Source organism: Atractosteus spatula, chromosome 19 (genome assembly GCF_055471065.1).
Source record: "Atractosteus spatula isolate fAtrSpa1 chromosome 19, fAtrSpa1.hap1, whole genome shotgun sequence".
NCBI lineage: Eukaryota > Metazoa > Chordata > Actinopteri > Semionotiformes > Lepisosteidae > Atractosteus > Atractosteus spatula.
In genome coordinates this window covers 126,742-150,513 of record NC_142724.1, presented here as the reverse complement: position 1 = coordinate 150,513, position 23,772 = coordinate 126,742, and the positions used below count along the sequence as shown (strand labels likewise).

At 39.3% G+C, this 23,772-nt stretch overlaps 1 protein-coding gene across 1 annotated transcript; it reads left to right on the top strand.

Moving 5' to 3' along the window:
• The first annotated feature begins 10,050 nt into the window (after positions 1-10,050).
• Positions 10,051-20,976, top strand: sack1c (scaffolding CK1 anchoring protein C). The gene is made up of 5 exons (XM_088937092.1): positions 10,051-10,238; positions 10,363-10,886; positions 12,017-12,184; positions 13,043-13,167; positions 18,039-20,976. Exons 2-5 carry the CDS (start codon positions 10,368-10,370, stop codon positions 19,006-19,008), a joined length of 1,782 nt encoding a protein of 593 aa, XP_088793218.1. The 5' UTR covers positions 10,051-10,238; positions 10,363-10,367; the 3' UTR covers positions 19,009-20,976.
• The last annotated feature ends 2,796 nt before the right edge of the window (positions 20,977-23,772 follow it).

The window sequence follows — 23,772 nt, the reverse complement described above, 5'->3', positions numbered from 1 at the left end:
AGAGGGTATCACATTCACTTTCTAATTTGCGTGGTTCCAGAGACCCATGCTTTTCCTGGTAGGACAGTCAGTCAGTAGATTATGGGACATGCAGGTGTCCAAGAAATTGCATAAGTTTGTTCACAAAAATTGTGGCTCTGCCTTTCTACAGCTTACACGCTGTATTGAAATGTCATGGAGTGGCTTTAAGCACATTGCCAAGTGCTTGAAACGTATGGTTTACTTATCAGTTAATCAGCAGTTTGTTGTTTTACATGTTAAAGTTTTCTGCATGGATCTGTTTGTGTGCTTGGTGATCTAAAGAACACTTTTTTCATATAGTGCACCATCACTTATTCACCTGTGTTTCCAGTGTGTCTCTATCATAATCACAAAATGTTGAGACTTAGTTAAGGTACAAAAACGTAAATGTGTAGTTCCCTGTAAGGTTAATAAAGTTGTAAATGGTGGAAAGCGAAAAACGTTGCATTAAAGTCCATTAAGTATAGGTACAATTTAAAGATTGTAGGATTTTGTAATATTACCTGGCACATCACCTGAAACTTAACCCTGGGGAAGTTTAGCCCTGCAGTTGTTCCTCGTGTGGACAGGTAAAATGGAGTGTTGAAAGTGGAAGATTTTCAGGTTGGTTTTCCTTCCCAAGAGGAGTAACTAACTATGTCAATAAAAGCAACTCTATTTGGCACCTGTGCAAAATATTGCTTTTTTAGAAAAAAGTGTGCAGAACAGAGCTGAACTGTCCTCTGCTGGAGCAAATGATTGAGGGTTCTAGGGATGCAGTGTGACCAAGTGCACAGCAGAGGGCATCCTGTTAATAAGAGCATATTGCAGAAAGGGATAGCGGCAGATCACTGTGTCATGACTTGATTTTTCCCTTTACTGTACCTACAGCCAGAGGCTGTTACTGGTTTTGTCAGCAGGATGTATTTTACAAATGTCCTCAAGAAATATGACTCAAAAGACATTTCCTCAACACACCCAGAAGCTGGAAATTACTGTGATAATTCATCTTGGGCGATGTGATTCCACAGAGTGCAGGAGAGTCACCTTTTCTTTGTATTCTGAAAGTGACACACAGCTGTTATCTAGGTCAGCAGCCTTTTTTCTCCAGTGATAAAATTAAGTCCTGCCCTAATTACACAAAAAACATGGTGTAACTTTAATTAGAATAACAAAACAGTGGGGAATTAGTCTGGTAAAAGACTGGCCAATGCACATTGACCTGGTTCTGAGGTTCCGCCTGGGCCCATGGGCTGGCTGAGCTGTGTGCTGTCGGGCTGAACGGGTCATGGTCAGGGGGCTTCATTCTCAGCTTGTGTGCTGTTCCCCTGGCTGTCCTGTAGCTGCAAGCTGTGCTCCCCCCCCTAAAGAAAAAAGCCTCTGCCAAACGGGCCTCACCTTTCTGTTGACATGGTACACAGTGCAACTGTGCAATTCTTAATCTTTACTTTGCTTGTTAATATACTAGTACATCAATTTGCCACTTGGTTCCCTGCATTGTCAAAGATGAAAATGAAACTTGCATAATTAGGTAACTGAAATGATTTCACTGCAGTCCTTAGGGGACTTCTTACTCATTTCATTTGATCACATTTATCAGTGAGGCTTTTTTGCACTAATTTTCCTCTCAATCCCTTTTGAAGAGAGTGGATAACACTGTTTGGTTATTAAACACATTGGAGTGGTACATGCATGTGAAGTGTCAAAATTAGGTTCTGATAATTAACATGATTACCCATCAGTGATTGATGCTGGTGGATATTTTTCTGTATCACATCAGAGCTATGTATTGCCTTTGTTTAGTTATAGTTTTCTTTTTTTGTCTCTACAAAGCCTGTAAAATATTTCAGGAAACAAGGAAGATGGTGTGTGTCCTGCTACATTCGGCAGTGAAATATTCTGGGGATTTGACTGCTCATGTGTGAGCTATGTTTGGAAAGGAGGAGGTGTGTTTGTTGTCCATGAGGCCACAATTAATCTCAGACCTGAGTTTTCAGGAAACAGATGGCAGAAGAATGATGATCTGGCTGGTTTCAGGGCTGCGACCAGTGCAATGGTAAGTTGTGGTTCAATGTTTTTTTCTGCCAGAGACAGCCATTCTCCCTCTGCTATAAATCACATGCTCTGGAGCATAATTGTCAAAGGCTTATTTAACAAGATAATGCTAGCTAGGGTGTGTTACTTGAATTACATTTAATTCTTTAAGGAAAGCAGCTTGATACAAATACCATATGAACAGACTGGAAATGTTTAGACCTTAAAATATTCTTGTAGCAATATCATAAGACAGTGTACAAATGACAAATGACAAATCACCTACTAGAGTGTATTATATACTATATAATACTATATTTATACTTAACAAATAGCATATACTCAAGTATGCATGCATTTTGTTTTTCAAAGTTTTATGCCTGTTTTGAAAGGAGCCCACACAATTCCTGATTTACCTGCAATGCACAAAGAATGTTTTTAGAAAAGCTTGAAAAAGATTAAGGTGCCTTGCAAAAGATACCTTTGAAACAGAAGGTGATAAAACTTGTCATACTCTTTCTAATTCTGTGCAGACATGTTTGAGCTTACCTTGTACTGTGGCTATGTTAAATTTAAAACTAGGTATATACTGCTACACAATGAAAATACAACATGAAGATATTTGACTGTGTTTGTTCCTGAATAATGAAGATTGTCGAGCTGCTATTGGGATAGTTAATGTTAGGCTGTCGGTGAGAAACGTTAGCCAGAGCATGAAACCAGGAAACAAGCTCTATGAGGAACAAGCCACATTCTGGAAGGCAGAGGGTCACCAATTTGTCCCAGCACTGTCATGCCCAGCTGATATCTCTGTGTTCCTGTTTTCAGGCTGCAGTAGCTACAACATGAGAGATTCCAGGAAGGAATAATCAGCAGTTTTGCTCTCTGCATGAAAATTACCTGCATGCTTAGTGCACATTCACGATTAACATTTTGACAGCTGACAGATGAAATCATCCGTTTCTGTGGGTTAAAGAACATATGACTAAGTTGCAGAGAAAGTAGTACATAAAGTGGAAAACAGAGTTTTAGGCACTGATGCATTTTATTTTGCTCTGACAGAGGACAATGTGCGTGGAAGACTCTCCTTTAACACAAGAACCTCATATTTTGTGATATTTTCATTTTAACAGTAGGTAACGCTTCATATTGTAAACTTGGCATGATTTATTTGATATCTAGGTACATTTGCAGTAAAATGAATTTTATTTATTCATAATTGATGCAGAAGGGATTACTTTATCCTAATTTTATAATCACAGGTAGAAGGATAATACTGTGGCAACAAGCAATAACAATTATTTCACTTCATAGCTCTGAATATTAATATCCTCCTATATTGCTACTATATTTCTTTATAACATCTCATTAAATGGTATCTGTTACTTGGCTGACAACTATAGAAAGGCATTTGATTAATGGTGTAATACATAGTACAGTTATATTTCATACAACAGATAGATAGATATATATACAGTATACAACATCATACTATAGCATGAAAGCACTAAGTTAATGAGTGGCAGTTCCTTGTTCCTGACTGACAGTCAATAGGCAGATATTCCTGTAAGGACTACACTGAAAGGTACCTGCTTTTGCAATCAGCAGTAATGAGATTAAGATGTCTGAGTCAGTCAGACTCACATGTCACATGTTGAGGTTGACAGCTAATACAAACAATAACAATCTCGAGTTGCTGACTAATAGGGGAAACCAGTATTACCATGGTTCTAGAGAGCGAAACTAAAAACAGAACTAAATAGCAATGTTTCATTTTTCCAACCACATTCCAGTCTGCTCTAAAAATAAATTTCCACAGAAACTGTTGACCACTTGAAGTAAATACGTTTGGTTCATGACATATGTGAACGCCTCATATCACATATTTAGACAACATCCATTAGTCAGAGCCAAGGGAAAAATACAACTTTTTTTCCACCCATGTTGCAACATAACTGGTATTCCTGAGAACATAAGAAAAGTTACAAATGTGAGGAGATCATCCAGCCCATCTGTGGTTAGTAGTTAACTGAACCAAGGATCTGATCCAGCCGTTTCTTGAAAGAAACCAGAGTATTGTCTTTGACCACATGGCTGGTTAGCTTGTTCCACACTCCCACAACCCTTTGGGCAAAGACGTGACTCCTGTTCTTGAATTTTGTGTTTCACTGTTCAGTCAGAAGATATGTTGGGTTGGGTTTCTTGATGTTTTTCACAATTTTGAATGCTTGTTTCATTGTATTGATGTGTTTCACAATTTTGAATATGTGTTTCATTGTGTGTGCAATAACTGAACATTTCCCTAATTCTAAAAAGGGCAGCACTAGGATGCAGTGGTTAGCATTGTTTGAATTCTGGACTTGGGGTACAATCTGCGTGGAGTTTGTACGTTCTCCCCTGATTCATGTGGGATTCCTCTGGGTGGCCTGGTTTCCTTCCACAGTTCAAAAACATAGTGGCAGGTTAATGTGATTCTGGGTAAATTGGCCCTAGAGGTCAGTGTGTGCACGTCTGTTTGAGTCTGTGTGTCTGCCCTTCCAATGGCTCCAGCACCCCCAAGACCTTGCATTGGAAGAAAATGTATGGATTGGTAATTCTATCAGGCTTGGTTTTTCTTCGCATATAAACATTATGAATTGAAGTTTATAGCAGCTCCCTGGGGGGGCACTAACCCAATGTGAATGAGATTTTGCCCTGCTTGTCAGGACGTGTGCTTCACAGAGTTTGAGCTGTGCTTTCTGCACATCCATCAAGCATTCCTTCTGCCATGTGCATTGAAGGAATTTGAACAATGAAAGTGCTGCACCCTCCATTTCAAATCAGTAGATTGTTGGGGTCATGCATAATGTTATTTAAATAGAGTTCAGATATATAAATAGAGATCAGATTGTTTCATTGCTTGTGTAGTATCACTCATTGGGATAAAATACTCTGAGCAAAAGTAAAGTGATTTCATTAAACTGCCAGGTACTTAGTAATTTGCTAGATAATTGAGTTACAATTACCAACATTAGTTCAATAAGACTTTGTATAAACATCAAATCAAAAGGACAGAAAGGACTTTGACAGAAAATAATGTATGTAGAGATAATGTGATCTCTTGCTTTATTCAAGCAAACTGATGAGATGTTGCTTCATGTCATGAAGTGATGTGGAGGGGCATCCCCTTTAACACTAGAACACCTTTGGTATAGATTGAAAGCAGCCCTACTGCTCAGTCACATTTGATTTAGCCCTTTTCATTCCTGCATGCTAATCCACAAGAGTCCATTTTCTAGCAGGGCAGTGCAGGACCATACAATGCAGGACTACGATGACACAACTTCAAGAACACAACATTGTGGTCTTGTCGTGGCCAGCTTTCTCTTCTGAGCTGGGTCTAATGCAACATCTCCAGTATAACATGCCAAATGACATTAATAACTTGCCAAGTTGACATTAATAAGAGACAGCTACCACCAGTCCCCTCTCGCCAGCTGGAAAGTTGGGAATGATCATCACATATCAGTCTTTGCATAGACTGATCAGGTCTGTGTGTCAACACTGGCAGAAATACAGCAGTGTTCAGAGAGGTCTTATCCAATACTAACTTAAGTTATGGTTTCATATTGACAAAATGTTTCAAATTTCACACATATTATTTTTGTTCATGGATTTTGTGATTGAGTTTGATATCTGATTAAAACATTTGAATAAATCCATTAGACATAAGAAACATTATAATAATATTTGACATCATAATTTCATTTGTGTATCAATCACCAGAAATCTTTTCAAAACTTGTCTGGACCTCTACTATTTCACAAAGTTTTGTATCCTTCTAGAAAAGTTCTTCTAAATGAAGGATCCTTCTAAATGCAAAATTATTATTAAATTAAATTAAATAAATACCAGCAAGAGATAGTTGTTAAACCTGATGGGACACTATTCAATATTCCATCTCCTTGTTGTTTATAGATTGAAACTTAACTAATACTTAAGAGGAAAGCTTACATTACACTTTTTTGCTTGTGTCTGTCTGTTAAAGAAATAAAGGAGTGTGCAAGTCAGGAGCCATAAATGGTGCAATAATATAGAATTTTATTAATACTATCTGTAATAAATTTGAGTCTGCTACTACAAATCAGGTGCAATACTGGAACACTTAATGTAGCAATAGATACAGTGCCTTGCGAAAGTATTCGGCCCCCTTGAACTTTTCAACCTTTTGCCACATTTCAGGCTTCAAACATAAAGATATAAATTTTTTATTTTATGTGAAGAATCACCAACAAGTGGGACACAATTGTGAAGTGGAACGAAATCTATTGGATTTTTGAAACTTTTTTAACTAATAAAAAAATGAAAAGTGGGGCGTGCAAAATTATTCGGCCCCTTTACTTTCAGTGCAGCAAACTCACTCCAGAAGTTCAGCGAGGATCTCTGAATGATCCAATGTTGTCCTAAATGACTGATGGTGATAAATAGAATCCACCTGTGTGTAATCAAGTCTCTGTATAAATGCACCTGCTCTGTGATAGTCTCAAGGTTCTGTTGAAAGCGCAGAGAGCATCATGAAGACCAAGGAACACACCAGGCAGGTCCGTAATACTGTTGTGGAGAAGTTTAAAGCCGGATTTGGATACAAAAAGATTTCCCAAGCTTCAAACATCCCAAGGAGCACTGTGCAAGCGATCATCTTGAAATGGAAGGAGTATCAGACCACTGCAAATCTACCAAGACCTGGCCGTCCCTCTAAACTTTCAGCTCAGACAAGGAGAAGACTGATCAGAGATGCAGCCAAGAGGCCCATGATCACTCTGGATGAACTGCAGAGAACTACAGCTGAGGTGGGAGAGTCTGTCCATAGGACAACAATCAGTCTTACACTGCACAAATCTGGCCTTTATGGAAGAGTGGCAAGAAGAAAGCCATTTCTCAAAGATATCCATAAAAAGTCTCGTCTAAAGTTTGCCACAAGCCACCTGGGAGACACCCCAAACATGTGGAAGAAGGTGCTCTGGTCAGATGAAACCAAAATCGAACTTTTTGGCCACAATGCAAAACGATATGTTTGGCGTAAAAGCAACACAGCTCATCACCCTCAACACACCATCCCCACTGTCAAACATGGTGGTGGCAGCATCATGGTTTGGGCCTGCTTTTCTTCAGCAGGGACAGGGAAGATGGTTAAAATTGAGGGGAAGATGGATGCAGCCAAATACAGGACCATTCTGGATGAAAACCTGTTGGAGTCTGCAAAAGACCTGAAACTGGGACGGAGATTTATCTTCCAACAAGACAATGATCCCAAACATACAGCAAAATCTACAAAGGAATGGTTCACAAATAAACGTATCCAGGTGTTTGAATGGCCAAGTCAAAGTCCAGACCTGAATCCAATCGAGAATCTGTGGAAAGAGCTGAAAACTGCTGTTCACAAACGCTCTCCATCCAACCTCACTGAGCTCGAGCTGTTTTGCAAGGAAGAATGGGCAAGAATTTCAGTCTCTCGATGTGCAAAACTGATAGAGACATACCCCAAGCGACTTGCAGCTGTAATCGCAGCAAAAGGTGGCTCTACAAAGTATTAACGCAAGGGGGCCGAATAATTTTGCACGCCCCACTTTTCATTTTTTTATTAGTTAAAAAAGTTTCAAAAATCCAATAGATTTCGTTCCACTTCACAATTGTGTCCCACTTGTTGGTGATTCTTCACATAAAATAAAAAATTTATATCTTTATGTTTGAAGCCTGAAATGTGGCAAAAGGTTGAAAAGTTCAAGGGGGCCGAATACTTTCGCAAGGCACTGTATGATTGACAAAGTTCAGAGTTCAAAGGTTCACACATGAACCAGATTAAGCAAGGCGCAGGCCTGGGGAGGTGAAGGTTTTGTGGCTGAGAGACTCTTCTGCTCAAAAGACTTCAGTCTCTCGACTCAAGCGAGAGTGAAAAACCATGTGCAAACATAGCAGGGACTAGCTGAATCGATACTACCCAACACATACTTAGTGGTTTATTGTGAATTTCTGGTGTCTCTGTGCTTAAGAATAGTATCTTACAGGTGTGTCCTTGTGTTAATTTGTTTTTCTTTGTCTGGTCGCCTGCCATTGTCAGGAGTCAGACTCTCACAGGGTGGCTGAAGGGTCTGACTTCCTGACTCCCACTCGAATCCTCTGACCTCTCTCACCATCAGTCACCAACAGAATCGATTACAAGAAATTTCTTTCATCCCAATTTAAACTAACCACTGTACAAGGCAATGGGAATATAATTGTGAATAGTATAATGCTAAGATTGCAAGAAAACCTAAACAAGGGATTAAAGTCAATTGCTCACTGTTCAAAACATTCCACTAGGCAAGTTCTGCCATTTGGACTTGTTTTTCCCAAAGTCTACACAAGAATCCAGTACATCAGCAAGACAGTAAAAAATCTCTTTTTCTCGTTTACACTTCTTGTGACCTTTCCAGCACACAGGGTAAATTATTCCTGCAAAAATGATCTCTGCTTCTTTATTTGATAATATGCAAAATCAGCCCTGTTCTGAACAATCAGCAGAACTGAGAAGCCTTTGAAGCCCGTTAACACACAACAGTTTGGTTGTGAAATATATAACTTACTTATATTTTTAAGAACAGTTTAACCTTTTAAGGGAGTTAATGCTAATGTTGCTCCCTTGATGCTTGTAAACCCATTTGCTCTTTTTAATCTTTAACCTCCTTCTTGTGGCTCTTTTTTGCTTCCCTAGTGCCATTTTAATGATACAAGTTTGACATAAACATAAACTTTGGAGGATTATTAGTCCATAGTTTTGCATTCATTGAACATGCTTTGTTCGCAGTTTGAGGGGACACTGTTGTCAAATAAACGGTAATTCCTTAATCTAAGAAATAAAGTCACTGTAAGCAAATTTATGAAAAGTTTGCAAAATGTAAATTGACTAAAAATACATGAATTAGTGATATGGTAAATATTTAACTTAAACTTGAAATCTGAGCTCATTTTAGTACTGATTAAGGTCTCGGGAATTAAAGATGTCTTTCCCCAATAAGCCTTAGCTCCATTGTATTGTAATACTTATGCTGGTTACCTGAATGATAAGTAATACTTGCTGGTCCTTCCTGGAGGTGAATGTTCAGGGGGCGTGGAGCAGGACATGTGAATGCACTAGGTGTGAGGCCTGTGCCGAGACACGCAGCATCTTCCGAGCTGAGCTGAGGAGACTCGCTGCTCTGTGGCCGCTGCCGGTCCCGGGGGGGATGCAAATAAGAGGGAAAGTGGGAGTTATACTCGTCACCTCTCATGTCAGACAGTGCGCTTTATTCAAAATGATATACTGTATGTAAATACTTCTTTCACTGTAAAATTTCATCATTTACTGAAAAAAAATACCGGCATATAAATTGTAACATTCGTCTTCATTTTTCTGCATTATGAAGAGCTGCAATTCAAGTATTTTTTAATACGGCATTGTGCTAGTCATATTTCCTGTACCACTAATACTGTAGCACTCCAGGGCACAAGAAGAACGTTACATTATGGAAATAGGATGGTTCACAGTAACAAAGCAATAGCTCATCATCATACTCACATAATTTCATTTCACACCTCTCTACACCTATTCTGACTTCACACCTCTCGACTGGCCTCTCTTTCTGTCCCCTGCACCCACCTCTCACTCCTCCTCCCTCCCAGCCTTTGTTCTCCCGCTACATTACCTTTGCCTACTGCCTTGTATCTCTCACACCTGAAGAAGGCTCCACGGCCGAAACGTTGTGTTCTCTTTCTTCTTTTTTTCAGCATGGAATAAACCTGTTGTTCCTTTGCATCGTACTCACATGACTATTATACAAATACAGTTTGTTTGTTTCTGAACATCTTGCTTCGCTTTGCTAGGAAAGCAGATATACTGTAACAGTTAAGCAGCAGTGAGAAAGAATGTCCACTTTCTCATGAATTTCTCCGGAATCACCTGTTGACGGATCTATGCCGGGCGCTATGCCAGCAGCTCTGAGCGCGCTCCCGCGGGCTGCATGTGAGGGGCGCGGGAGGCGCGCCTTTGCGTGTGCGACTGAGGGCGGAGCCACTGCGCGTTCACGGCCCTGACAGGTGGGTCCAGGTGAAAGAGGCGTGTCCCTCCCATCAGACACGAACAACACACCATCCCCTCGGGAAAGCTGTCATTGCGAGGACTGGAGGTCGCAACGACTGGATTACTTTCGGTAAGTAGGTGTGCTGTTCTATTCAATAATTCTGTTTTATTTTCATCGATACATTGGTCGGACTATAGCTAGTTTGCACAAAGATTTAGGCACCTCCAAGCTCACGAAGCCACTCTTTTCACAGACAAGATGATGAACTCAGAGGCTCTGCGGCCGAGCTCCTCCAACACAGGACGGAAGCCCTTGGGAAAGCTGTCCTCTCGGGTGGAAGACGTGAAAAACCCGTGGCGACAGGGCTCCCCTCTGGAGTTCAGCCACAATGAAGCCGCCAGGCTGGCCACAGACGCCCTGCTGGAGTCCGGAGAGACGGAGTACAGGCGAGTTCTGGCGGAGGAGAGAGAAGTGTCTTTCCTGTCGCCGCTGGAGATCAAGTATATCACGGAGACCGTAGCCAAGAACACCAGCTCAGACAACAGCAACGCCAATGGCTCCGACAGGGACTCCCTCCTGGAAGGAGACGCGGTGTCAGAGCTCACCTCCGGGACCTATTTCCCCATGATGTCCGATGAAGAGCCTCCTGCCCTGGAACTGGGCTGGCCCGAAATGCAGACCCGCCACGGCCCTTCAGAGACCAAGGTCTACTTCCAGAGAGACAGATCGCACAACTTGAAAGATCATATTCGTTCCCTTATTAGCAAAGCCAAAACGGTAAGGAAGGAACAGGTCTTGATTTATGCCCAGCTACTGTACATATCCAGATTTAATCGAACCACGAACAGGCAGGAATATAAACGTACTCAACAGGCAGAAGAATTTCACGATATGTATTTGAAAACATTGATTTTAAAGTAGACGCAACAATTTCTTAACCACTAATTTTTAAGTATAAAAATTTATTTTTTTTTTATCGTGTATATTTTCTGTGTATCTGTGAACTATAATGTATCTTCAACAAATTTGACAGGCCACAAGTGAGAAAATGACAAATGGCATCTGTCCTTGCCGGTATAACAAGCTCGATAGCTGACGCGAAAGTGCGTCCGAGTCGTGTTCTCTGTGGATCGATTCTGAGGGTCAGATGCTCCGGAGATCGAGGCTGACACGCCTCGTGTTAAGAAAAAACACGTGTTTTACCCCATGTGATGCATAATTGCAGTCCTCTATACTTTACCGTTTTTATAGTTATCTTTTGTTTTTTTTGCAAATAACAAATGAAACCTTTTTAATACAAAATTATGTGTTTTGCTATGAATGAAATGTCAGCACTGGTTGAAATGCTGTAGTGCACGCTGTACAGTTTTTCTTCGATGTTCACCAGGCACTGAAATCATTTCAAAATTTCAAATGAAATGTCATAATAATGCTTTTTAAAAACAAGTTAATGAACACTGCAAACTGTAGTTCTTGTATTAATATAATGTAAAATATCCTTCACAGATATTTTTTTCCCCAGACTCAGTAGGACTCAATCTGATTTTGAAGATTATATTTAGCAGTGTTCAGGGTCAGATTTCTACACCTTCTGAACCAAATGTTTCTTTTTGAGTTCTGGTGGAGTCTGGTGGATTGACTTGGGCAGTAGCCACTGACCTGAAAAGGATGTCTGTACTGGTATAAAGTGACTCAGCATTTAAACAATAGATGTGAGACAGAGAACCAACAAAATTTTATGTGGGGTGTGTTTGGTATAATGTGCTTTGAGTTAATATTTATTTAATATACAGTGTCTAATGCATTCCTGTCCAAAATTTCAGTGGCTGGTATAATTAATTTTTCTGCCTCTCCTTGTGAAGACTAGGGAAACATACAGTATGTGTGCATCTTTATTTCTGTTCCAGGTGATTGCATTAGTGATGGATCTCTTCACCGATGTCGACTTGTTCTGTGACTTAATGGAAGCCTCCAACAAGCGCAAGGTTCCAGTGTACATTCTGCTGGATGAGAGGAACCTGCAGTATTTCATTAATATGTGCCAGGCTCTGGATGTCCGCAACACACACCTCGGTGTAAGCATGCGACCGAACTAGAGCATGGAAAATTCATTCTGGCAGAGAGGAAAATAAGAACACTGTCATTCAAGTAGTTCTTTACATGTCCCTGTAAAATATTTGTTCACCTAATTTTGCAAATTCCTGTTTTTATCCAGGTGCCATCTCATTTAAAGCAAGGTCTGGTGACACATTAATTTGTCATCCTTTATAATGTGGTTTAGGATTTATACTAACAACAATCATTTTTGACACTTAATACTAAACTCCATACAGCACACAATATAGAAAATTCTCATGTTACATCGGTGCTGCAAGTGAGGTACTTAAAAGTACTAAAGAAACTAGTCTAGTTAAACATTGGCTACATTCTGAAAGATAAGATCATTTTTACAATTTTTAATAAAAAGTAATAGTTATTTTCTAGTATGATACAACTACATAATTCTCCCAGAATTATGCTATGTAAAATGTCTGTCTTCCCTCAGGAACATGTCTAAACATATATGCAAGAGTTGGGACCTCAGATAAATATTAAACCACAAAAAAGTATTCAGGCTATAGTTCTCACTCCTGATCAACTATGCTGTGCATATATATAGATTTTTATTATCTATGAGTTCTGGTATATTGGATATGAATTCTGAAAAAAATAATGGTTGCACATTCTCACGTGTCTGAAACAATGTTAGTATTTTTCCTATGGTCATATTTGTAATTAAGTGACTATTTGAGGAGATAAAACATCACACTGATTTGAAAGATGTCATACGTTTCAAGTGAGCAGTTGACTGGTTAAATAACTGTAATATTCATGATGATTATATGATGAGCATATTTTTTGTTTTTTAAATGGGATTTTCTCCATTTTTTCAGAACATGAGAATCCGTAGTGTGTGCGGAGATACGTACTGCACTAAGTCTGGGAAGAAGTTCACCGGGCAGGTCCAGGAGAAGTTTTTAATTATAGATTGTGAAGAAGTGATTGCTGGCTCTTACAGGTAAGAGACATACCTTATAGGACTGTTAAAATGAATCTCTTATGCTTGTTTCCTGACAGATAATCCCTGTTGGTTTCAGTTACTTTGTTATTTTTTTATCAAGATCTTTCCTTTGAGCAACTTATCAGGAATGTCACTTTTCCGTCTGTGAGAAATTGGCAAATTCAGACATTTTTGTCTGTCAGAATCTGAAAGACTACTACAGTACATTTGTAGAATCAAACTTAAATTTTGTAATGAACTTTTCTTGGTATTTCCATAGTCTTAACAAGAACAAAGAAATATTAACATATTTTTCCTGTGCTGTCATACTTACACTGGCTTACATGCCAGTTCAGGACTGATTTTAAAACCATATTTTAGCATGTAAGCCTTATGACAGGCCATAGAATACAAGCCTGTTGACTGAAGAGCACTGCCTTTAAAGATTCTAATGTGGAATGATTTATCTCCATGACAAAGGATCTCCCTGTTATTTTTAAAGAGTAAAACATATTTTTATGACTTAGCATTGCTATTGTTGCTCCCATAATACTTGTGGGTTTTGTTATATATTGTTTACACACATATTACTTTCAGTATCTTTTAACTTCCACTTTTCCCTCTTTTACAATCATTATTTGTATTTTCTGTGTTTTTATCCTTTTTTTTCCAGTCCTTTAAGGTGATCTTTTTTGAATATGTGAAAATATAGTTTTGTCTACTATGCTCCAACACTGAGGGGCGGAGCTATTTAAATAAAGGATATCTAACTTGGTTCACGGAGGGCCTGGAGTTTTTAAACTTAGGCCCAATCTGAGTTGTCAATTAAACAATTGATCTAATTGCTTTCTTAGATTTATTACAAGATTTTTCTATATGTTAAGGTCTTTTACAGTTAATAACCCAAACCAATGTCACTTAATTAAAATAAGTTTAGTTTAAAAAACTTATGAGCTGGGTTAAATGTATTTCAGTTATAAAGTAAATTAAATAATTAGACCAACTATGTATCTAAGAATTCTGCTGAAACAAAAAACAGATGACACCAGGCCCTCCAGGAATTGAATTTGACATTCCTGATTCAAAGAGACTTCTAGTTTTGTTTTTGCGTATAGAGTCAATCATAACAGCCAAGAACTGCTGCTTTTCCTTAATAGGGGTGATCAGAGTGATATAGCTAACTTTGACCGGTGATAAAGATGAATAAATGAGTCATAGAGGGAACATCTTTCAAGATAAAAGTGAAAAGGGCTAATTAATATTAATATGTCTAATTCAGTGATTGCATGCTCTTGAAAGGCAACATACTTTTAAGATTAAAACTTCAAAAAAGACTGATTTCTTACCTTTCAAGTCAAGTTAAAAACTATTATAATTATTATTATTTGTAGCTCTAAATAAATATCTAGCACCAACCATGTTATCTCTCCTTAGTTGAGTTATTTCCATGGTCAGTATTCATTTTACACTACACTGTGTGTGTTGCTCCTCTTTCGAATTGCTGTTACGTATAGTGAGATGATTCTGCAGTATTTACAGTACAGCATGTGACTTGGTTACTGTACAGAAGGGGCTGAGCTGAGCTTCAGAACAAATGCAGTTTCAGGGCACTGGCCTTCAAAGCTTCAAGGGCTGAGCAGTGTAACTCAGCAGCGTCTTTGTTTTGGCCCCTAGAGTGTACTACTCCAAGGTTCATCAAACTGGACGCAAGACAGCTGTTTTTTTCTGAACTTTGTTTTGTTTCAGGGAGGGGATGAATGAAGTGGCTGTGGTTTTACCTTCAGTGTGATTGTGCAAACATTCTTGTGTGCTCTGGGCAGGGAAGGCTGGTTTGTGCATGTAAGCGATATAGCACATGCATGTTATAGATGTGCCTGTCACACAGACATGTTTTGCTTGACTTGAGAGCCACGTAGTCATTTGTAATGAAAATGCCAAAGGCATTTTCAGTAACCCCAAAATACAAGCAAAACCTGTTTGTAGTGTTTGGTTTTGACATTCATGATCAAGCTAGAAAAAATGTGGAACAGTGCACAAGGGAGTTGCTAATACCATAGTAACTGTAAAGGTTCATACTGTTGTATGAATGATTAAAGCATTGGAAACAAAAGTGAAAGATGAACAAAAAATAATATGCAAAGGAACAAGTAATAGGTTTATTCCATGCTGAAAAAAAGAAGAAAGAGAACACAACGTTTCGGCCGTGGAGCCTTCTTCAGGTGACACCTGAAGAAGGCTCCACGGCCGAAACGTTGTGTTCTCTTTCTTCTTTTTTTCAGCATGGAATAAACCTATTACTTGTTCCTTTGCAGCCTACGCATGCTGACGCAGCTACCCACACAAAAAATAATATTCTTACTATTTCACATTATTTTTTCAAGTTAGTTATCTTTACATGGAGAGTAAACCTGTCTCCATAAAACACTTGGAATTAATTTTCTTAAGTACTTATGGAGACTAAGTTGAGCATTGACATATATATCTTCAACTGATTTGGCAACAGCCTTGAACAAATTAGAGTATTCTGCATGGAAGAGGAGAAGGTGGTAGTAGGTGCGGTTTTCAGAGGCAGGAGGTAGTCTGTACTGTATTATCCCAGACATTACAGCACTTGAAAAAATAAAGAGAGCAACTGGGTAGAGGGACTGATCCTTAAATGTCCCTATGCACCCAACTCTTTACAAGGAAAAGTGTCCCAGAGATAATCTATTCCTGGAATAGTAATACAGTAATTCTGTAACTCACTCTCCCTAATAGGGAGCCCTTTTATGATGCTGGTTAGTAATAAAAGCATATATGCTTAATCTACTTAATCAATTGTATTTTTTTAATTGTAATTATTATCTCGGAAACCATGCACTTTGTGGTGAAGGTTGTGACCAGTGATTGATCAAACAGGAACAATTAAAACAGGAACAAAATGACAAGGCAACTATCTGTTTTACTAGATGGACTTGTTACAAATGTAACACAATGTAGGATACAGTTGTTTACAGCTTTGGCAAATATCAAATACAAGTTATTGTTCTACTTCTGAGCTTGATTTGTGCTGTGTTTTAAAGGGATTTTCCCTCAGCTACCAAGAACTGGAAAATGTACATGCAGTTAAGGAAAATGGGTGATGTGACTCAGGTTCAGTATTCAAATGAAATTCAAAGTTGTCTTGGTCACCTGAGAGATGTTCACTGAGTTGATCTGAGAATTGGGATTCATAGCATGCCCGAAGCAAACCTAAGAACGTTTCATGGTTTTTGAGACAATTGCTCAGTGTAGACATTATAGACTATACACACTGCAAGTATTCAGACTGTCACCTTTTTTTATAAATTTGCAAATATGCTTTACTACAATTAGGAATGTCACTGATGATCAGTGAAAAGAAAAGTAAAAATTCAAAATCAAACATGCAACACAATTATAGGTGTCTGGAATTACATGCTGTGTAAGTAAAGTTAATACTTTTTCAAAACTCAGTGTTGCAGAATAGATTTAATGTACTTTCAGTGACTGCATTATGTGATTTTCATGAACAATAATATATTACTTTGCAAAACTGTGCAGGAATCCTCATAATTTTATTGAGAATTGTTCTGTGGCTGTGCTAGTGTAGAATGTTTCTGTGTGTTGGACATGGCAGGTGTTTGTATTGTTGACATATCAGGCCATAAGTAAATCAATAAGAATTTTGTGTGGGTAATTTAAAAGGTTTAGTATGTATTGTGTTCTGTTTTCAAATTACATAATTTTACCTTGTTATATTCTATAGTATACTGTATATTATCAAATAATTTATTTAATAAATAATAATTAACTTGGTTTGGGTTTTGGATCTTGATTTGAAACGTGTTCAGGAAAGGTGACTCTATAATGTCCTTGGGGATAGGCATGGCAGGAGAAAGCCCTATCTCCCATACTATGTAGAAGGGCTTGTGGGACAGACAGGAGACCAGAATTGGATGATCAAAGGTTCTGAGGTGGGAAGTAGGATGATAGTAAGTCAGACAGACACTGAGATGCCAAGTAGGTGTAGAGTCTTATAGGTGAGCATGAGGACTGTGAAGTTGACACGAAACCTGATAGGAAGCCAATGCAAAGACTCCAGGATAGGAGTAATGTGATCGCTTGTACAAGACCTGGTCAGGCTGATGAATTCTGGACATACTGAACTGTTCAATGTTTATATACTGCAGTGTGTAGGCCATTACAGTAATCAATTCAAGAGAAGATGAAAGTGTTAACCAGCTTTTTAGCAACAGTTGAAGAAGAAGGATGTTTTTACAATATATTGCACATGTCAAATGTCAAGCCTGGATCCACTATCACCCCAAAGTTTTTCAATTTAAATTCAAGTACAGTTCCAATCACAGATAGGATTACGGATTGGGTTTTCTTAGTTGATGGGAGGTGCCAAGAAGCATGATTTCAGTCTCGTTGCTGCTTACATGAAGGAAATTGTGAGTCATGCATACAGTGTCTACGTCAGAGATGCAATGAGAGCGGAGAAAGCCACTTCAGTATCAGGTTTAGTACGGACGTAGATTTGAGTATCATTAGCATTGAAATGATCATTTAGACCATATGATCTTAATAGCGACCAAGTGGGAACATGTAAATAATGAAAATAGCAGGGGGTTCGATATCAACTCCTGAGGAACACCAGTGTTAATTAATCCAACTTCAGAACTGAAACTGCCAAGAGAGACAATGCAACTGGTCAGTATACCATGGAGCAAAGGGAGTAAAGGAGATGGTTCCTGTGGCATAATTGTTTTAGCACTGTTTGTCCCTCTGCTTTTTCTGTCCTGCTGTAGACTGCCCTCATTTAGTCTGTGTCCTCCTGATATTGCTGAAATGGACTGACTTCACTCATCTTCTCCTCTCTGTTTTAGCTTCACATGGCTGTCAGCACAAGTCCACAGCAACATGGTACTGCACTTCTCTGGCAGGATAGCCGAGCTGTTTGACCATGAGTTCCGTTGCCTCTATGCTGACTCCGAGATCATTGACTGCTTCCATAATCCGGATGAGGAAGGCCTGCCCAGGTATTGTTCTGGGTTATCGCCTGCTATCTGGGAGATGAACATCAGGCAGGAGAAGCCGCAGCAGTTGGAGAGGGTATCCTCTGAGAACTCCAGCAGTCTGTCTGGCAACAGTTTCGATAGTATCAAGAAAGCCCCAGGCATGCCCATCTCCACCTACAAAGTCAACCATGAGAAGAAAGAGCCCAACAGTGGCTACTTGAGTCCTGAGAGGAGAGGTCAGAACCTAGTACCGTACAATCAGAACAGCCAGGGCAGGAGGGGCTCTGCCAATGGCCTTGGCCTCACTGGAGAGCGCTCTGGGCCTGGCCACTCCCCTGGAATAGAGTGGTCCAAAGCTGGACCTGAGCACCTGGGCAGAAACATGGGCGGGTTGTCTTCAAAGATTCATGGTCTGGGTCTGTACGAACCCAAGCAAAACATCCCTCAGAATGCAGCTAAGAGCCCCCCTCCACATGATCCACACCCTACAGGCAAGCAGAAGACCACCACTGCTCCTATTCTCAGTAAAATCTCAGATTTCTTCATTTCTTCTGCAAAGGACAGAGAAACCTTTGCGTTTAGAAAGTCCCCCCCCCACAGCATGGCCTTTGGTGGACCAGACCTTTCCCAGATGGAGCCAGAGTGCAAGCCCCCGTTCCCCCCTGTGCCCCCTGCTGTTGAGGCGCTGCCTGTGGAGAGGCAGCCCCGGCTGAACCGCCACGATGAGAAGAGAATGACGCTGGGGCACAGCAAGCTGGACCTTGTCAACCAGTACAACAAGATGAAGTCCAAGCAGGTCTACAGCAGGTTTGAGCTCGTGAAGAACAGCAACAACTGAACACCAGTGAGATGTTTTCCGCAGAGCTGTGCTGGTGCTTAAATAGTGTCCTTGCACATACCATACCTTATTTGTCACTATTGTCAGCCATTAAGAAAGTTGCATTCCCTCCTTTGGTTAGGTCACTGTGGCCGTGCATACAATAATGGCACTTTAATTGTCTAATCTATAATTTAGAGAGAATTATAATTTAGAGAGGCGTGACTGTTCATTACAATTTTTTATACACTTTATACTTATTTGAAGCTGTGCACCTTACCACTGTGATTGGTAAGAATAGAAAGAGAGGTTTTTTATAAAGAGGTCACTGTATCATCAGTGTCCCTCATAGATATAACAGAAGTCATGTGGCTTCTTTAAACGTAGCAAGGCAAAAGCCTTAATGTTATGGTCTGATGGCTGTGGAAGTGGCAAACTGGTACCTTGAAACAGTGAACTAATATAAAGCTTTACTGATGTGGAAAAGGTCAATTTTTCCACAATTTCCAAAGGAAGCATTGTTTCCTGGAAGGAGATGGTGCTGAAATCTGTACAGCATATTTATACTTTTTTAATGGTAAAAAGCCTGTACACATTTATGTACTATATGATGTTTAACTGGTATCATATTTTTTAATAAACTAAAACTGTGAGCATGACAAACCTGTATTTTCAGTTCTGTTTGGGCAAGTTCTCTCTTTAAAATGTTTGGTATTATCTGAACTTGGTATTTTTTAAGAAAAGGAAAATCTTTAAATGTGGTGTCTTCCAAAACAGTTGAGTTTTTAATGAGTATTGATTGTTGTATTTATTGGTTTGTATGTAAAGAAATATTATTCATTTAATACATTTTTAACAAAATAATTGTAAGGCACTTCTTTTTAAAATACACATTTGTAAACCTGGGTCAGCATGAAAGGCACAAAAAGATTTACCTCTACTAGTCCTAGTAAGAAATGCATCACAGTACAAATTTTTACTGTAACACACTAGTGTAAATCTGCAGTGTAGAACACAGTGTAATTTGCTACTTGGCTTTACTATGTTTGCTCTTCATTGTGGTATAAAGTGAAGTGTCTACAGGAACAGTGCTCTTTCGTGATGTTTTAATGGTGTTTTTGGTGCGAAATTGTCAATTTACAGAACCCAGGAGGGAAGAGTCAGTAATTCTGTAGAAACATTGACTAGTTGAAATATTGACTTCAGGCTCCCCGAAACGTAGAGGGTTCAGTGACTTACAGAAGTTTTGCTGCACTTGGCACTCAGCACAGCTGGGCCCTGTGGTGTCACTAACTGCTGTCCAGCTGCTCATATACATCGGAGCTTACAGCCGCACTTTGTAATTCATACATTCTTCACATTTCACTGGGAGCTTTTATTGGACTGCTGTAAATATACATACTTTGAGAGACAACAACACATAATGTAATCCTGGGTAGTAGGACAATTTTTCTGGAATTTATGGTTGGTGTCATTCCCAGTTTTTTTATTTTTACTGGAAAATAAAGTTATTTTCTAGCTGAGCTCCACTGGGGAGGAGCTGGTGGTTTACGATTCAGTCTCTCCATTACAATGTGAATTTTCTACAAACGCATTGAGCAATGTACATAAAAATGGGTTGATGTGATGTTTTGTTTACTTTTACTTTTTATTTACATTTTTCAAATAAATGTTCTTATGTGCAGGATGCAGGATTTATTTGACAGTGTTACAAAAATGTCAGTAGATTGTATTGTTTAAGGCCGATAGTTATACAAAAGTAAATTCAGTTGTCTTGAGTAACAAATTCAACAAAGGCCTGTAATTTTATGTATTATAGGGTTCCTGTAAATTTAAAAGTCCTGAAATATGATTGATGCTGTCTTGATTAAGGGTAGAAGTAGCTAAACTGGAAAACAAAAACAGGACATACTGTCTTGTTCTTACAGTTGCAGTTAAAAATGTACCTAGACTGTAACAATGTAAAAAAAATAAAGTTTGTTGTAAGAATTTGACTTCTGTTTTATTTACTTTTCATTGCAAACTGTTTTGCATTGAAGTATAAATGCTGTAATACCAATAGATTTCAGAACAAATAAGAGATTAGGGACTGACTATGGTTCCTGTGTGCAAAAACAAATGAGATTGACCTCAAGTCCTCATTACAGTCTTCTTAGCTGTATTTAAAATATTCAAATATTCTGGTTTAGCTGAAAGTCACCTTTTAACAATGCATTGTTATTGGATAAGTTTTGTTTCACTTTTGAAGTTTAAGATTCCATCCCTATCATTGTTTCAACACCTGTAATGCCCAAAACCACTCTTTGAAGTTGGTTTCAATCACAATTCTCTTTGGTTCTGTCTTATTCTAGAGGTAACCTTCTGAGCAAATAACCACCCTGGTAAAACCTCTAATGGTCCTTAATCCTAAACAAGATGTGGAACCTGTGGTTACAGCAGAAATAGTGTCAAGAGAAACTCCTGACAAGGGCTATCCTCTTCTTTATTCCTGTTGTTCACTACTGTCTGGAAATGTTTTTAGATCTTGACTGAGACTATACATCAGCAGTTTGCCTGCTGTTTGTTCAGCTCTCCAGATGTCTTTGCTGTGTGTCGAGACATTAGACTGTCTTTTGGGTATGCTAAAAGCCTGTCCCAGTGCATTCCACTGTGGCTGTGCATAGGTGGCCTGGCTTTTATAATAGACGGAAAAATTGAAAAATGCAAGCTGGTTCAATTGTAGTGTAAATACATTAAAAAATAGATTTGTGAATGAGATCAGGCCATAACCATTCTTTAACGGAGTGCTTGCTGATAGAAAACAAATGGATAATCTGAGGCTACAAATCAAAATGAATCCCCTAACAGCTAATGAGAACCTCAGCATACATAACACTCATGTTCTCTTCAGAGAACGTTAGGGCTGTGAAGATTAAAGATCTCTCCAAGCCCATTGTTTCCCATTTCCCGTCACCTCTGACGGCCAGGACCACTCTAATCTCTCCGTCTGTGTTCTCAAAGACAGTTTTACCAACTCATACATCAGAAAGACTACTGAAACCAAAATTATCCTGCAGCTAGGATCACACCTTCCCCCTTCTCTTAACAACAGACTACTTTTCTTCTAAATTTTCTCCATTCATTGGAGGTTTCATTTCACACCTCTCTACACCTATTCTGACTTCACACCTCTTGATTGGCCTCTCTTTCTGTCCCCTGCACCCACCTCTCGCTCCTCCTCTCTACCAGCCTTTGTTCTCCCGCTACATTACCTTTGCTGACTGCCTTGTCTTTCTTACACCTGAAGAAGGCTCCACAGCCGAAACGTTGTTTTCTTTCTTCTTTTTTTCAGCATGGAATAAACCTGTTACTTGTTTCTTTGCATACATAACACTCACCAACATCCACACACGGACGCACGCTGCACACATGGACGCGCACTACATACATGCACACACGGACGTGCGCTGCGTACGTCCACACACGGACGCGCACTACATGCGGCCCCACACGGACGCGCGCTGCATACATGCACGCACGGACGCGCGCTGCATACATGCACACACGGACGCGCGCTGCATACATGCACACACGGACGCGCACTACATGCGGCCCCACACGGACGCGCACTGCGTACGTCCACACGGACTCGCACTTCATACATGCACACATGGACTCGCACTACATACATGCACACATGGACTCGCAATGCATCGATTACTGCTTTAATTGCAACCAATTGCCTACACACAGATATAGGATGAGCTGCTGTACTAGTACAGACAGTACTCTACGGGGAATGCATTGTGGCAGTGCTGGTTGTAATGTATTTTTGTCTTAGCCCGAACATACTAGTGGCATAAACAGCACATTTGCCTTGACTAAATAGTTTATTTTGGAAAGACTAACTTCAGTTTTTCTGAGTAAAACTATACTGTTCCCTTTTTCATAAAGAAGGGGAGAAATTCCAAACACACCCAGTTCAGTACTGGCGAACAGTTTCTATAAAAAACTAAAGAGCTGAATTAATTGTAGCTGACATGAAGGGATCTTTGCATCACATTACAGATGAATGAAGCTTACTTATAATTTTTTTTACAACATTTCAAATAAAAACCAAGCCAACCCTGAGAGAAAACAGGTTTCATTTCTTGAAGAATCTCAGCCTTTTTAAATTCTGGTCAGCTGTTTAAAATTCTTGAACTGCAGAGGAGTTCAAATATTTCTTTTAAAAGTTCAGTGTCTCAGAATGAAACTCCTTTTATATAATACAATCTAAATCAATTGACAGAATTAAAATGTATCTGTCAGAAACAAAGAACAATTTGGTGTTGATATTACCACCAGGTTTTCCAATGACTGCTAAATTAGTGGGAGTCCTTAATGGAAAACAAAGCTTTTTAACACTGTGTCAAAATCAGTGCTGCAAAGTACACAAAGTACACATAAACGTTCAATATATGAAAACTGAATATAATTACGTATAGTCTTAGAGCTCTTTGCTAATGTTTTCTTAATGCTGTCCTGACATGCCTTTTTTATATCACAAGAGTGTACCCACTGTCCAGACAGGAGCGCTAAAGACAGCTTAATTGACAAATCTAGTTAAAGGAAGTAGCTGCATCAGCATGGGAAGGCTGCAAAGGAACAAATAAAGGTTTATTCCACCTGAAGCAGGGTCTACAGCTGAAATGTTGAATTTATTTTCTTCTCTTTTCAGCATGGAATAAAACTTTACTTGTTCCTTAACTGACAAATGTCAGTTCACTGACAAACTTAGACACTGACCACTGTGCACTCGCTTCA